The sequence below is a fragment of the Procambarus clarkii genome, chromosome 40, assembly GCF_040958095.1.
Source record: "Procambarus clarkii isolate CNS0578487 chromosome 40, FALCON_Pclarkii_2.0, whole genome shotgun sequence".
Lineage (NCBI taxonomy): Eukaryota > Metazoa > Arthropoda > Malacostraca > Decapoda > Cambaridae > Procambarus > Procambarus clarkii.
In genome coordinates, this window is record NC_091189.1 from 29,728,661 (window position 1) to 29,744,929 (window position 16,269).

At 52.1% G+C, this 16,269-nt stretch overlaps 1 protein-coding gene across 2 annotated transcripts in view; it reads left to right on the top strand.

The window, feature by feature from the left end:
- The window catches only part of LOC123757997 (Growth arrest specific protein 8), a 168,082-nt gene that overhangs the window by 147,047 nt on the left and 4,766 nt on the right, over positions 1 to 16,269 (top strand). For both annotated transcript variants that reach the window (XM_069338917.1, XM_045742102.2), the window contains 3 exons: positions 504 to 590; positions 6,839 to 6,946; positions 7,792 to 7,893. In XM_069338917.1, coding sequence (XP_069195018.1) covers positions 504 to 590; positions 6,839 to 6,946; positions 7,792 to 7,893 — 297 coding nt within the window. The remainder of the gene's footprint in view (positions 1 to 503; positions 591 to 6,838; positions 6,947 to 7,791; positions 7,894 to 16,269) is intronic.

Genomic DNA, 16,269 nt, shown 5'->3' on the forward strand with positions numbered 1-16,269 from the left:
GAGAAGGCTTGGAATGACAGAGTTTTATGAATTGCACAGTTCCATCAGTTAATCTGTGCTGGACTGCATGATCTGCAGTGACACTCCATCACCTTGTTTTTCCCTTGTTTTCCCATTGTCAGGGACAGGCAGTCTGTTAGTTATTGTGATCCACTTATGCCAACTAGTGACTTTTCCCAGGATGCAGCCCACAACTGTTGCCTAACTTCCAGGCACCTATTTACTGCTTTGTAAACAGAGGCACAAAGTGAAAGGAAACATGCCCAAATATGTGTCCTGCTATGGGAATCAACTCTGACACCTTTTGGTTGTGAACCGGCTGCACTAACTACTACTGTACTGCAGGATCCTATGATCTTGTATTCTTATTGAATATTGCCCATACACCAATCCAAGCTGCATATGCTGAAGCTGTTCCTTTCACAATTTATTTTAATTTCAATATAATAAGATATTAATATACCAGTAAGTGCTAGATTTGCTTTAAAAAGTTTTCATTTCAGACGAGTCAAGCACAGGTGAAAGTATTGACAAGTGAGAAAGAAGCTCTACAATGGGAAATGGAGGTGCTCAAGAAAAAAACTGAAACGGTATGTATTGGGTTGTCTTCTGCATGAAACTTTTATTTTATTAGCACTTAATCTTTCATTTTGCTTTAATAGCACAGACTAAAGTACTGTATCAAAAACATTTTTGAATATAAATTTGATTATCTTGAAGATCCAATGGCCCTGGATTTAAGAAATGTACTGTACCCTTGATTTTTAGACAAAAGTAGTTTTCTGGGGGGAGCCCCGTCGGCTCCCCGGAGCTATCCCAGGCTGATATGCTAATGTCAGACTTTGGCATCAGTCATGTGTATGGAGTTCTTAGGCCTACTGGGGACCACGGCCAGAACCGGGCCCCCTCAGAGAGGCAAGGGGAGCAAAGGCCTATAGAAGCCCCCATGTGGTTGGAAGCATTCTATGTCTGCCATTGACCGGAACAGGTATCCAGAAAGGTAAGCACCTCAAAACAAACCCCTATTCTGGTTAAAATTGCTACCAAAAACCGAACTAGTGGATAGAACTCCCCAACCGAAAACAAGCAAACTAGTGTGACGTCACACACCGCCGCGCCGCTGTCTGCGCAGCTCCCCCCTCCCCGGGAGGGGGAAGGGGGAGCCCCAGACCCCCCGTGCCGGCTACCCACACCTCAGTTCTTGAGGCTGATGCTATTGGCGATGGTCGTGTGCTCTGGCTCCGGTGTTGCTACTGCACTGTGCTTTGCGTGTGGTGTTGGTTTTGTGGGTGCGAGAGCCAGGAGTTATCTTCAGTACTCGGGCTGCATGCGCCTAGGGCTGCCTTCCCTAGGTGCCCTGTAAGTACTGCCCTTGGGGCTAGGGGCCACCTTCCACAGGCTCCTCGGGGTCTGCCTCTGCTGGTCCGTTTTACCTTTCGGTTTTTCGGCCGCCTGTTGGGCTCTTGGGTGTTCTGTTCTCCCTTGTTACCGGTAGGTAAGAGGCAGTTTGCACTGGTAGGGGCGCAGGGTGCTGCTCAGCTTGTATTTCCCGACATCGCGGCCGGCTCTGTTCCTTGAGGTTCGCTGTCCTCTTGCGGGGTTTTGTTTTTCTTTTTGTTTTTGCCTGGTGGGGGGGTTCTGTCATTTTATTCAGTTTGTTTTTGCCCTTCCACTGTTCTCCTCGGTGGCGCCCCCTGCTAGGTCCCCGTGAGTGTACACGTCCCTGGGGTTCAGCTTTAGAAGTTTGCTTGGTAGTTTTGGGTGCCGGTTTGCAGCACCCTGCCTGGGACTACCTGAGCGCGAGTCCTCTTAAAGTAAACGCTCAGGACCCTGGGAATCCCCTAGGGGGCGCGTGGGTCCAATGGATGTGACCCCGGAGTCCCCACTCGCTGTGTGCGAGTTTGAGGGTTGCTCGGTCCCCTTGTCTCAGGGTGACCCTCATTGTTTTTGCCTCTGCCACGCTGCCTGTTGGGTCGGTGATACTTTCGACCCCGAGTCCTGTGAGTGTTGCTGCTTGCTTGTGACTCAATTTACCCAATCCTCTGATGATTCTATTTGGGTACAGGCAGCGCGTGCGTTGCAGTCTAGGTTTCGTCTGTTGCAACGCGCTCGGTTGGTTGCTCCCCCGGATGCCCCGGGGCTGCCCCGCTTTGCTTTTCGAGACCCGGACTTGGGGGTGGGGGTCGCATCGATCCTGGTTCAGTCTGCACCTCCTCGTCCTTTCCCCCCTCTGCGTACGAGTTGGATTTGGTGTCGGCCCCTCCCCGGGTTCGGTTCCGTGTTCCCCCGGGTATGTCGGTTCCGTCCTTCCGGAGGTTTTCGGCTTATCGCATCCAACCTGGTGTGGTGCGAGCGGCCTTTGCAGCTTACCTCCTGCGTGACCCGGATTATGCCTCGGAAATGGATCCGTCCACGTTCAGGCTTGGGACTTCGTTCCCTTTCTGGCTCCGTTACGAGGTTCCGGAGTCGTCCTGGCTAGCAGACTGCCCCTTGTTTGGTCTGGATTCCTGGCATTCCTTCTGTCATTCCCGCATGCTGGAGTGGCGGGAAGCTTCCAAGGTGCTTTAGGTTTTCCTGGGGGGCGAACTTGAGTACCTGAATGAGTGCTTGTTTGCCCCTGCCCTTCCCCGCGATGTGGGCGTTATTCAGCTCCATGTGCAGGTTCCCTCCCTTTCGGCGGCACTCGTTGCGGAGGACTTGCGCGCCCGGGGCCTTTTGGCTTCGGCCTTGCGGTCCTTTTCCCTCCTGGAGCTGTCTTCGGATTGGCTCGTGGAGGATGTGGGGACGCTTGGGTCCGTCCCGGGGTCCGGCACCTTGTCCTCGGCTGCGCGTTCGTCGGCTGCCTTGTTGAAGCTGTTCACGCCGATTTTGCGGGATGCGGTTTCCCTGTTTTATGCTTCCTGTCTCGCATGTCGGCACGCGGTGCTGGGTTCCTCCGTGGAATCTGCTTGGGCTCTGGCTCTTAGGCGTTCTTCACCTTTTTGTCCTCTTCTGTTTGAGGAGTCGGCCGTGGCGCAGTTTATTCAGGCTGCGTCGGCGGCTTGTCGTCCGATGTCGGACTTGTTGGTTTTCCGGGGGTCCCGGGGTGGGTCTTCCCGGAAAGGTCGTGCCAGGGCTCGGGGTTCCTCTCGTCGTGGTAGGCCACTGGTGTCAGGTTCGGGGTTGGCTCCTCCTGCGGACCCTCCCTCGTCTGGTCGGCCCGGTGTTCGCGCTGTGCGGGGTTCTGGGTCTCGTAAGGGTCGCCGGCCCTTTCGCGGTTTGCCCCCTTGACGGGGCGATGGGGGGGGCGGCTTGCACTGTTCGCCCGCGCCTGGTCCCACGATTTGTGGGCCTTTCGGGTCGTGTCTCACGGCCTGCGGTAGCGTTGGGTGGCCCCTTCCCCCTTTGGGGGGTCGGGGCTGGCAGGGCAGGTTTCTTCCCCTGCGCTCTGTCGAGTTGTCTTGGAGTGGGTACGCTTGGGTGTCGTTGAAACGTCGTCGTCAGACGGGAAACCCATCTGGGTTTCCCGTCTGTTTCCGGTTCCGAAACAGGACTGCGCGGACCTGCGGTTCATTCTAGACTTGTCCCGTCTGAACCCCTGGGTTCATTGCCCCTCCTTTTGGATGACTACGCTGTCTCAGGTTCGGCTCCTCTTGGAGCCGGGAGCTTGGATGGTGTCCCTGGACCTCCGGGACGCTTATTGGCATGTCCCAATTCATCCGCGGTTCAGGGACTGGCTCGGTTTTGTTGTGGGGCGTCTGAGTTACCGCTTTCGTTGTCTCCCGTTCGTGTTGAACCTGGCACCTCGCGTGTTCACGCGCCTTACACGGGTTGTGGTGGCTCGTTTGCGTCTCGTAGGTGTTCGGGTGTTGGCCTACCTCGACGACTGGCTGGTTAGGGCTCCCAGCCAGTCAGCTTGCTTGCTAGCCAGGGATTTGGTTCTTTCCCAGCTCGCCGAGTTCGGGTTCTTGGTGAACTGGAGGAAGTCCCATCTGGTTCCCTCTCAGGTTCGGACTTGGCTGGGTCTCGTTTGGGACTCTCGAACCGCCTCCTTGTCTCTCCCTCCGGAGTCTCTCCTGCGGCTGCGGTCCCGCCTTCATCTGTTTCTGGAGGGCCCTCGGGTCACCCGGCGGTTGCTCGAGGGGCTGTGCGGGAGCCTGAACTTCGCGATGGTGGTCTACCCGCCGGGTCGGGTTTGCCTTCGACGGCTGTTCTGGTTCCTTTGGGGTTCCCCCTTCCGCCTCTCTCGCGATCGCAGAGTTCGACCCCCAGGGGCCTTGCGTCGGTTGCTGCGTCACCGACTTCCTCTTTGGGTTTTTCGGGGTTCAGTGCCTTGGCGCCTACCCGAGCCCTCGCTCGATGTGTACACGGATGCGTCGTCTCTCGGCTGGGGTTTTGTGACCAGTGCTCACCAGGCCGGCCAGGGGCGTTGGGATCCGTCCTTCCATCGAGCTCACAGCACGGTGCGGTAGTTCGCGGCGGTGTGGTTTGCTCTGGGGAGGATTCGGGTGGCCCGCGGATCGACGATTCGGCTCCATTCGGACTGCTCTCCGGTGGTTCATTGCCTGAACCGCGGGGGTTCGATGCGGTCCTTGTCTCTTTGGGGTTGGTCGCTTCGGGTGACTCGTCTGCTGAGTTCTCGGGGTTTGGCTCTCCTGGCGGTTCACGTATGGGGCATGTCCAACGTCTTGGCCGACGCCCTGTCTCGCTTCGTTCCCCTCTCCACGGAGTGGACGGTCGACGACGAGTCCTTCCGTTGGCTTTGCCAGACGTTCGGGCGCCCCGAAGTGGACCTCTTCGCGTCGGCGTGGTCGCGGCGTCTTCCCGTTTATGCGGCGCCCTTCCCTGATCGCGAGGCCGTCGAGGTCGATACCTTTCGGCTAGACTGGTCGAGGTGGGGGTTCGTGTACCTCTTTCCCCCGGTTCGGCTGTTGCTCCAGGTCCTGACTTGCTTAGAGACTTTCCAGGGGAGAGTTGTCCTTCTGGCTCCCTGGTGGCCGGCCCAGCCTTGGTTTCAGGCGCTGGTTGCTCGGTGTCCAAACCCGAGGGTTTTCCCGCGGCTCCGCCTCTTTCAGCAGATCGGGCCTGTACGTCACGTGGCTGGTTCGATCTTCTCCTCGAGTCTTTGCGTATGGTTTTTTGACTCGAGTCTATCATCATCTCTATGGTGATCAGGTGGCCTCCTTGTTGGTGTCCCACCTGAGGGCTTCTTCTCGGCGGCAGTATGAAGTTTCCTGGCGGTCCTTCCGTTTCTTTTTGCGTCTTCGTCGTGTTAGTTCCTTGTCTGTTCGGGTGGTCTTGTCCTTCCTCTCGTGGTTGTTTCAGGACCGTCATCTTATGCCTAACACTGTCGCTTCATATCGTGCGGCGCTGGCGGAGCCACTTCAGCTTGCTTTCGGTATCGATGTTACGTCTGCGCCGTTTCGCAAGCTGTCTCATGCATTGTTTCACCTCCGGCCTGCTCATGCGTCGCCTGAGCCGTCCTGGTCTTTGGACAGAGTGCTCGCTTTCCTTTCGTCTCCTCGTTTCGTTGTTGCCCCTTCGGTCCAGGATTGTTTTTCCAAGGCACTTTTCTTGTTGGCTTTGGCCTCTGGGGGTCGGGTAGGGGAGCTTCATGCTCTCCTCCGGCGCAGGGGTTTCTGCTCTTTTGATCGTGGTGATTGTTTTGTTCGTTTGCAGCCGTCTCCTTCTTTTCTGGCGAAGAATGAGACTGCTGCGTTCCGAAGGGGTCCATGGGTGGTTGATGCTTGGTTGGTCAGGCCGGGGGTGCATCATGTTTTGTGTCCGGTTGCGGCGCTTTGCCGTTATTTGCGCGCCACAGCTTGTGTGTCCAGGGACGCGCTGTGGGTTGATTCGGTTTCCCTTCTTCCCTGTTCGCGGGTTCGGGTCTCTCAGGTCGTCCGCAGGGTTATTAAGTCCAGCCAGCCTGCGATCTATCCCCGTGCCCATGACGTTCGTAAGTTCGCGGCTCTTGCTGCCGTCTTTGGGAATATGTCTTGGTCTGATATTCGAGCGTGGGGATTTTGGCGGTCGAACAGGGTCCTGGCTGCTCGTTACCTTGTGAATGTCCCTGGGCCTCGTCGGGCCTGTGTTGCTTTGGGTCGGCGGTTGCAGCCAGTTGTCTCGGCTTCGAGTTGAGGAGTGAGCGACGACCGCCTCCCGGGTAAGTCCCTCTTTTTTCTGTCTGTGGGTAGTTAGCTCCGGGGAGCCGACGGGGCTCCCCCCAGAAAACCAGCGTTGAATGTAATGAAACGCCATTTTCTGGGTGAGTCCCGGAGGCTCCCCGGCATCCCTCCCTCCCTCCGGTCGGCGGTTTTGACATCCAGCCTCAAGAACTGAGGTGTGGGTAGCCGGCGTGGGGGGTCTGGGGCTCCCCCTTCCCCCTCCCGGGGAGGGGGGAGCTGCGCAGACAGCGGCGCGGCGGTGTGTGACGTCACACTAGTTTGCTTGTTTTCGGTTGGGGAGTTCTATCCACTAGTTCGGTTTTTGGTAGCAATTTTAACCAGAATAGGGGTTTGTTTTGAGGCGCTTACCTTTCTGGGTGCCTGTTCCGGTCGATGGCAGACATAGAATGCTTCCAACCACACGGGAGCTTCTATAGGCCTTTGCTCCCCTTGCCTCTCTGAGGGGGCCCGGTTCTGGCCGTGGTCCCCGGTAGGCCTAAGAACTCCATACACATGACTGATGCCAAAGTCTGACATTAGCATATCAGCCTGGGATAGCTCCGGGGAGCCTCCAGGACTCACCCAGAAAATGGCGTTTCATTACATTCAACGCTGTTTTTTTGTAAACGTAATATAGTGTTGTGGTACTATTTCACTCCTTGTTACTACAATACTGTACTATAAATTGTCCACAGATTGAACGTGAACGAAGAGAGCTGTATGATCACTTCGTCGCAGTGGTTGGGGAAGTGCAACAACGAAGTGAGCTTAGAAATATTGTGCTGGAAAAGAGATTAAACCAGGCAAGTCGTACATTAATCATTTCAATTATTATTAATATGTCTACTCTCAGGTAGGCTTTTAACCTTTGAAATGAAAATAAGAGACAATGCTTAATTTATCCTAAGTGCACAAACAATAACAATTCAAAACAATCTGTTTTTTCTTCCTATTTTATTAAAAACAATGCCTTAAACATTGTTAAAATGTCAATATTTAAAAAAAAATCAAGACGGTGGTTGTATGCTTATTGGATGATGCAAATATCGACTGAGAACCCAGTGTACCACAGGGAAATTTCAAGTGTTACAAAGTACCTAAAACATCATAGGATGATATGCACACCATGGCTTGATCTTCTTAAGATGATATGAGCATTTCAAGAGTTAACAAGTAAATAAAGATACCTGGTTCTCCAGGCATCAGTGTCCAAGTGCTGCCTCCACCATCTCTAGATTTCTTGGTCCCAATAGGTCACATTTTACTGGAATTTCATATTCAACATACTGGAATACTGTATTTTCATGTTCTAGCGTTATCCACTCAAGATGAAAATCTGTTTTCTATCTGAATCAATCTATTATATAAATTGCATTTATTATGAGAATGAAGCTCTTTAGTGTACTAATCAATGGAAATAACAACACACTAGTTTGAAAACACAAGGAAATGTAGACTGAAGAAAGTCCTGGTTTGGGACCAAAATATTTGGTCTACAGTTCCTTATTAAAATAGTGGGTTCTTATTTCCATTGTATTTATAATGCTTAGCATAGTAAATACTTCTTTTTTATTGTTATTATTACATTAAAATTTTTAGTGCACAAATGTATAAAATCTTAAGTTTCATTTAATTTTCTTTTAAGCAGGTGTCGGAGCATTTAGAGAAGAAGGAAGCTGTTCTCTCAGAGGTTCTATCAGCAGCAAATTTAGACCCAACCTCATTTAGTCATGTCAGCCATCAGTTGGAGGTAAATATTGGGTCTTTTATCAAAATTAAAAGCTTAAATAAAATTGTATTTATGAAAGTTTATATAAATTCAAATATTATAAGTTTAACAAGGTGTTAATTTGATCATCTACCAAATGGGGTGCATAATAAAGAAAGAAAATACCAAACAGGCAATAGTTTATTATCTTTCTACTTCTTAGTTGTGTACAGTAGTAACACTATGTAACACACTAATTACAGTATGGTACTGTATAAAATATGCAGTCTCCAAGGCACAGTGGTAAGACACTCGCCCTGCTTTTAGCAAACGATTTGGCCTGGGTTCGTATCCTTGCTGGGGAGGATTGACTAGGTGCCAATTCTTAACTATATGCCTCTGTTCACCCAGTAGTGAATGGGTACCTGGTTGTTAAACGATTTGGTGGATCGTATTCCAGGAAAAATTAAGATTAAGGACCTGCTTGAAATGCTATGGGTGTTTGTGGCTTTACAAGAATGTAAGGACTTGTATATATAAATAAAAAAAATAAAAAAAGGTATCTTGCACCAATGGTGAAAGATACCACCAAAAAACTTTGGCTTTCAGAATTCACTGAACATTTTGAATGGTTTGATTATCTATTTTTGAGGACAGGAAGCCTTATTGAGGTTTCCCAAGGCCAGCAACCGACCTTCCTCAGGACGGAACTCACAGCTTTTGCCTGGTACAATACATATTTACTACTAGGTAAACAGAGGCATCAGGTGAAAGGAAATATGCCAAAACATCTCAATCTTGTTCAGGAATTAAACTTGGGACCTTTCTGCTATGAATTGACTGTGCTAACCTCTGCATTAAATATTGTTATGCAGCTTGTAGTACAATGCTTAATGTTCTTGGCTCGCAGCCAAGAGACTGGGTTCAGTCCCCAGGCAGAACAGAAATGGTTGAGCATTTTTCATTTCACCTAATACCGCTTTTCACCTAACAATAAAATAGGTACCCAAGAATTAGATAACTTTTGTGGGTTGCATCCAGGGTAAGGTCGGTTGGTGGCCTAGAGGGACTACGAAAGGCCTAAGTATGTAGCCTGAAACACTGTGCGTATTAGTGGCTTTAGGTACATATTGTATGTACTAGCTCTATCTATAAATCCAACATTATGTTTGTAACTCAACATTCTATGTATGTACTTTTACCTGAATAAACATTTTGATTTTGATTTTTTTAAGTAGATATATGTAAGTGTATGGGAGTGTAAGTACAGGCTTCATGTCCCTAACAATGGAAATTAAAAGTTGATGGAGCTTAGCAGGCTATGCAGTGAGCAGAATGCACTCACCAGTGCCCCACAGAACTGCTTATTAGCATTATCATCTGTACCTTTAATACTGCTGTTTCTAAATACAGTATCATAAAGAAATGCAGGCGATGAGTCACAATAACGTGGCTGAAGAATGTTGACCAGACCACACACTAGAAGGTGAATGGACAACGACGTTTCGGTCCATCCTAGACCATTCTCAAGTCGATTGTCGACTCGAATCAATCAACTTGAGAATGGTCCACGATGGACCGAAACGTCGTCGTCCTTTCACCTTCTAGTGTGTGGTCTGGTCATTATAAAGAAATGTACATCTTTTCTGGGAGGAGCCCCTATGACTCCACGGAGCTATCCAGGCTAATAGGGATAGTCCTAACTTTTGGGATCAGTGGATCCCAGCGGATGTGGGTGGAGTTCTAGGCCTACCGGGGACCACGGCCAGAACCTGGTCCCCTCAGAGAGGCATGAAGAGCAATGACTTATAGAAATGCACATGTGATTTTGGAGTATTCTGTATCTGCTATCGACCGGGACAGGCACCCAGAAAGTTAAGCGCCCCAAAACAAACCCCTATTCTGGTGAAACCAAAGAAAATAATGAAACAAGTGGACAGTACTCCCCCAAGGGAAAACGAGCAAACAAGTATGACATCACACAAGCCGCGCTGCATGTCTGTGCAGCTCCACCCCTCCCCGGGAGGGGAAAGGGGGAGCCCCAGACCACCGCCCCGGCGATCCTCACCTCCAGTTCCTCGGCTGATGGGATAAGGCTTAGTCATTGTGGCTCCAGCTCCAGATTCTCTTTGTGCTGTGCCTGGGTTCAGTACTTCTCTTCGGTGGTGTGCGAGCTGGGAGAAATATTCCAGGGTACTCGGGCTGCATGCGCTTAGAGGCTAACTTCCCTAAGGGCTTTGTAAGTACTGCCCTCGGGGCTTGGGGTTACCTTCCACAAGTCACCTAGCTTTGGTCTACACCTGTTGGTATTTCGATGCTTGGTGATTGACTAACCCAAGTGTTTGGGGGTTTCCTCCTTTGCCTTGAGGTAAGTGGTAGTTTGGTGGTACCCCCTGCTTTGCCCTCGTGAGTGGACACGTCCCGAGGATTCAGCTTTAGCAGTGTTGGTTGGTAGCTTGGGTGCCGGTTAGTAGTACCCTGCCTGGGATTACCATTAGTAGACCCAGTCTAAGGGCCCTGGAAAGCCCCGCGGGGTACTCGGGTCCAATGGATGTGACCCCTGAGTCTCATGCTTTTTGCGAATTTGAGGGTTGCTCTGTCTCCTTGTCTCAGGGTGATGCTCATTTTTTTGCCTCCGCCATGTTGCCTGTTGGGTCGGTGACACATTTGACCGAGTCCTGCGAGCTTTGATGCTAGTATGTGACTCAGTTGACCCAATCTGATGATGATATAATTCAGGTGCAGGCAGCTCGTGCATTGCAGGATAGGTTTAGGTTGCTGCAGCGTGCTAGGTTGATTGCTTCCCCAGATGCCCCGAGGCTGCCCAGTTTTATTTATTGGGACCTGGACTTGTGGGTGTTGGTCGCTTCGGCCTTGGTTCCGTCCGCACCCCTCCCCCTCGTTCTTCCCCTGCTGTGGTTCATTTAGTTCCCCCCCTCCTGCTTCCAGCTCCTAAACGTCTGAGGGGCTTCGGGGTTGGGGCAGGATTTAGAGGTTTCTGAGACTCGGGCAGTTTCAGGGGTTGCCCCTTCTGGGGTGGCTGAGGAGGCATTCGAGTCGGTTTCTCCTGCCGTAGCTCTAGGGTCTGACCAGTGGGCCCATCTTCTTCCTGCTATTCCAGCTGACCGGCTTTTTCCTGGGGTTGGGGAGGAGCTGACTTGGGGAGGCCTTGGGCCCCATTGGACCCCACCTGAGTTTTCCAATCCTCCGAGCAGGGCTTGCTGTTACAAGGAGTGGGGTTTTCCTTTCCCTCCTCTGGGTACGACTTGGATTTGGGTTTGGCTCCTCCCCGAGTTCGGTTCCGTGTCCCTGCGGGTCCTTCGGTTCCATCCTTCCGGAGGTTTTCGGCTTCCCTGCATCTCTCCGCCTAAGGTGCGGGCGGCCATTGTGGTTTACCTCCTGTGCATCCAGGATTATGCCTCTATAATGAGTCCGTCTTCCTTCAGGTTTGGTCTTCGTCTCCATACTGGGTTTGTTATGAGGTTCCAGAGTCATCCTGGCTAGCGAACTGCCCTTTGTTTTCGCTGAATGCTTGTGACACCCTCTGTCGTACCAGCACTCTGAAGTGGCGTGAGGTGTTGACTGTAATCCATGTTTACCTTGGGAGGGCGACTTTGCGCACCTTAATGAATGCCTTTTCGCTCCGGCTCTTCTGCGGGATGTTGGTGTGGTTCAGCTTCACGTACAGGTTCCCTCCTTGTCGGCAGCACTTGTGGCTGAGGACTTGCGCGGACGAGGCTCGTTAGCTTCGGTCCTGCACTTCTTTTCCTCCCCTTGAGCTGTCTTCGGATTGGCTTACAGAGGATGTATAGGCACTTGGGGCCGTTCCTAGGTCTAGAGCCTTGGCCTCGGCTGCTTGTGCGTCATCTGCCCTTATGAAGCTGATTGCGCAGATCCTGCAGGATGTGCTGTTGCGGTTTTTTGCTGCGCACCTCGTGGGTCAGCAGGTGGTGCTCGCTTCCTCCTTGGAATCCACTTGGACCCTGGCTCTTAGATTGTCTTCGCCCTTTTGTCCTTTGCTGCTTCTGTGGTCGAACAGTGTATGCAGGCGGTTTCTTCCAGCTGCAGCCCAATGTCTGACCTTTTGGTTCTCCGGGGGTCCACGATGGGTTCCTCCCAGAGGGTCGTGCAAGGGCCCGCGGTTCCGCACATTGAGGAGGGCCACAGGTGCCATTTTCGAAGCCGGTGCAGCCTTCGTTCCCGGCTGCATCTGGTCGGCGCAGTATACACTGTGTGTGCAGGTCAGGTTCTCGTAAGGGAGCATCAGTCCTTTCGCAGTTCGCCTCATTGAGGGGCCATGGAGGGGAGGCTTCCTCTGTTCGCTCATGCCTGGTCCCACGATTCGTGAACTTTTCAGGTCATTTCTCGCGGCCTGTAGTGGCATTGGGTGGCTCCTCCTTCAGGGGGTTCGGGGCTGGCAGGGCATGCCTCTTCTCCTGTGCTCTGTCGGGTCGTTTTGGAGTGGGTGCGCTTGGGCATAGCCGAAACGACAATGTCCTTCAGGTGGGTTTCCCGCCCGTTTTCAGTTCCGAAATGGGACTGTGCAGACCTGCGGTTCATTCTGGACTTGTCCCATCTGAACCCCTGGGTTTTTTGCCCCTCCTTTTGGATGACCACTCTGTCCCAGGTCTGGCTTCTTCTGGAGCCGGGCGCTTGGATGGTGTCTTTGGACCTCAAGGACGCATATTGGCACATCCCAGTTCATCCGAGGTTTAGGGACTGGCTCGGTTTTGTGGTGGGGCGTCAGAGTTATTGCTTTCGCTGTCTCCTGTTCGGGTTAAACCTGGCACCTCGCGTGTTCACACGTCTCACATGGTTCGTTGTGGCAAATCTGCATCTGTTAAGTGTTCGGATGTTGGCTTACCACGACGACTGGCTGGTTTGGGCTCCCAGTCGGTCCACCTGTCTGCTCGCCAAGGGTGTGGTGTTTTCCCAGCTAGGCGGGTTCGTGTTCCTGGTGAACTGGCGGAAGTCCCATCTGGTTCCCTTCCAGGTTCGAAACTGGCTGGGCCTTGGGTAGGACTCTCGGACCACTTCCTTGTCTCTTCCTCCGGAGTCTCTTCTTCGGCTGTGGTCCCACATGCATTAGTTTCTGGGGGGCTCCCAGGTCACCCGGCGGTTGCTTGAAGGTCTGTGCGGGAGCCTGAACTTTGTGATGATGATCCACCTGCCGGGTTGGGTTTGGCTTCGTCAGATATTCTAGGTCCTTCTGGGACATCCCTTCCACCTTTCTCGCGATCGCTGGGTTCGACCCCCGGGGGGACCTTATATTGGCTGCTGTGTGCCTGCTTCCTCTTTGGGTTTTTGGGGGTTCAGTGCCTAGGCGCCTACCCGAGCCCTCGCTCGATGTGTTCACGGATGCAGCTTCTCTCGCCTGGGGCCTTGTGACCAGTGCTCACCAGACCGGCCAGGGGCGGTGGGGTTTGTCCTTCCATCGAGCCCACAGCACAGTGTGGGAGTTCGCGGTGGTGTGGTTTGCACTTCGGAGGGTTCGGGTTACCCACAGATCGATAATCCGGCTCCATTCAGACTGCTTCTCAGTGGTTCATTGCCTGAACCGAAGGGGTTCGATGTGGTCCTTGGCTCTTTTGGGTTGGTCGCTTCGGGTGACTCGTCTGCTGAGTTCTCGGGGTTTGGCTTTCCTGGCGGTTCACGTCTGAGGGGTGTCCAACATCCTGGCAAACGGTCTGTCCCGGTTCGTTCCCGTCCACAGAATGGACGGTTGATGCCGACTCATTCAGTTGGCTCTGTCAGATGTTTGGGCACCTGGAGGTGGACCTCTTCACATCAGCGTGGTCGAGGCATCTTCCAGTATATGTGGCCCCCCTTCCCCGACCACGGGGCTGTCGGGATCGACGCCTTTTGGCAGGACTGATCCAGGTGGGAGTTCCTGTACCTCTTTCCTCCGGTTCAGCTGTTGCTCCAGGTCCTGGCGCGCTTGGAGACTTACCAGGGGCGCGTTGTTCTCTTGGCCCCATGGTGGCCTGCTCAGCCGTGGTTTCAGGCGCTGCTTGCCTGGTGTTAGAACCCGGAGGTTTTTCTGCGGCTCTGCCTCTTTCAGAAGATCGGCCCAGTTCGTTACGTGACTGGTTCGCTCTTCTCCTCGAGTCTACGGGTTTGGTATTTTTTACTGAGTTTATCACTATATGTATGGTGATCAGGTGGCTTCGTTGATAGTGACCCACCTGTGGGCTTCGTCTCGGCGGCAGTATGAAGTTTCCTGGCAGTCCTTCTGTTACTTTTTTGACTGTCGTTGTACTTCGCTTTCGGTTTGTGTGGTGTTGTCCTTTCTCTCGTGGTTGTTCCAGGACGGTCATTTTATGCCGAATACAGTACTGTCGCCTCGCATCGTGCGGCGTTGGCGGAGCCGCTTCAGCTTGCTTTTGGTATAGATGTTACTTCTGCACCATTTAGCAAGCTGTCTCGTGCATTGTTTCACCTCCGGCATGCTCATGCGCCGCCTGAGCCATCCTGGTCTTTGGACAGGGTGCTCTCCTATCTCTCTTCTCCTCTGTTGTGGCTTCATTTCAGGATTGTTTTTCGAAGGCTCTTTTCCTGTTGCACTGGCCTCTGGGTGTAGGGTCAGGAAGCTTCATGCTCTCCTCCGGCACAGGGGTTTCTGCTCTTTCGGTCGTTGAGATAGGTTTGTTCATCTGCAGCCGTCTCCTTCTTTTCTGGCAAAGAATGAGACTGCTGCTTTTTGAAGGGGGTCCTTGGGTTGTTGATGCTTGGGTGGTCAAGCCGGGGTGCATCATGTTTTGTGTCTGGTTGCGGCCCTCCGCCGTTTTTTGTGCGCCATGGCTTCTGTGTTCGGGGACACGCTTTGGGTTGATCCGATTTCCCTTCTTCCCTCTTCGCGGGTACGGGTCTCTCAGGTCGTCCGCAGGGTTATTAAGCCTTGCCAGCCTGTGGTCTATCCCCATGCCCATGCTGTTCGTAAGTTCGCTGCTCTTGCTGCTGTTTTTGGGAACACGTTTTGGGCTGATATTCAGGCATGGGGTTTTTGCCGGTCGAACAGGGTCCTGGCTGGACACTACATCATGAACGTTCCTGGGCCTAGTCGGGCCTTTGTCGCTTTGGGTCGGTGGCTGCAGCCTGTCTCAACTTCGAGTTGAGGTGTGGAGCACCGACCACCTGCCGGGTAAGTCCCCTTTTTCCTTAATCTTTGGTGAAGTAGCTTCGGGGAGCCGTAGGGGCTCCCCCCAAAAAAACAGCGTTAAATGTAATGAAACGCCATTTTCTGGATGAGTCCCGGAGTCCCGGTTGCTCCCCGGCAACCTTCCCTCCCCCCAGTCAGCGGTTTTTGTGTCTTTTGATATCCAACCTCGGAACTGGATCTGTGGATCGCCGGCGCGGGGGTCTGGGGCTCCCCCTTCCCCCTCCTGGAAAGGGGAAAGCTGCGCAGACTTCTGGCGCAGTTCGTGTGACATCATGCTTGTTTGCTCATTTTCACCTTGGGGGAGTTCTGTTCATTTGTTTTGTTATTTTCGTTGGTTTCACCAGAATAGGGGGTTTGTTTTGGGGTGCTTACCTTTCTGGATGCCTGTCTCGGTTGATGGCAGATATAGAATGCTCCAAAATCACATGTGCATTTCTATAAGCCATTGCTCCTCGTGCCTCTCTTGAGGGGGCCAGGTTCTGGCCATGGTCCCCGGTAGGCCTAGAACTCAGTCTCCGTGGTGTAGTGGTAAGACACTTGCCTGGCGTTCCGCGAGCGCTTTGTCATGGGGTTTGTATCCTGGCCGGCGAGGATTTACTGGGCGCAAATCCTTAACTGTAGCCTCTGTTTAACTCAACAGTAAAATGGATACTTGGTTATAACAACCGATTCTTCGCGGCGGGGGTTGTATTCCAGGGACCTGCCCGAAACGCTACACGTACTAGTGGCTGTACAAGAATGTAACAGCTCTTGTATATACAGTATCTCAAAAAAAAACACAAAAAACTCCACCCACATCAACTGATGCCAAAAATTAGGACTATCCCTATCAGCCTGGATAGCTCTGGGAAGCCTCCGGGACTCACCCAGAAAATGGAGTTTCATTACATTCAATGCCGTTTTTTTATAAATCTTGTCTACAGTTTTACAATCAGTAACTTGTGTATTGTTGAAACAACTACTGCTTGTAAATGTCTCATGTAATTACCTACGGGTAGTTACAGGATGAGAGCTATACTCGTGGTGTCCCGTCTTCCCAGTACTCTTTGTCGTATAACACTTTGAAACTACTGACGTTTTGACCTCCACCACTACCTTACTTAGCTTGTTCCAACTGTCTACCACTCTGTTTGCAAAAGAAAATTTTCTAATTTTTTGGGGCACCTTTGTTACCTTAGCTTGAATCTGTCCTCTTGTTCTTGATGTTGCTTGTTTCAGGAATTCTTTCTTGTCAATTTGGTCAATTCCTGTAATAATTT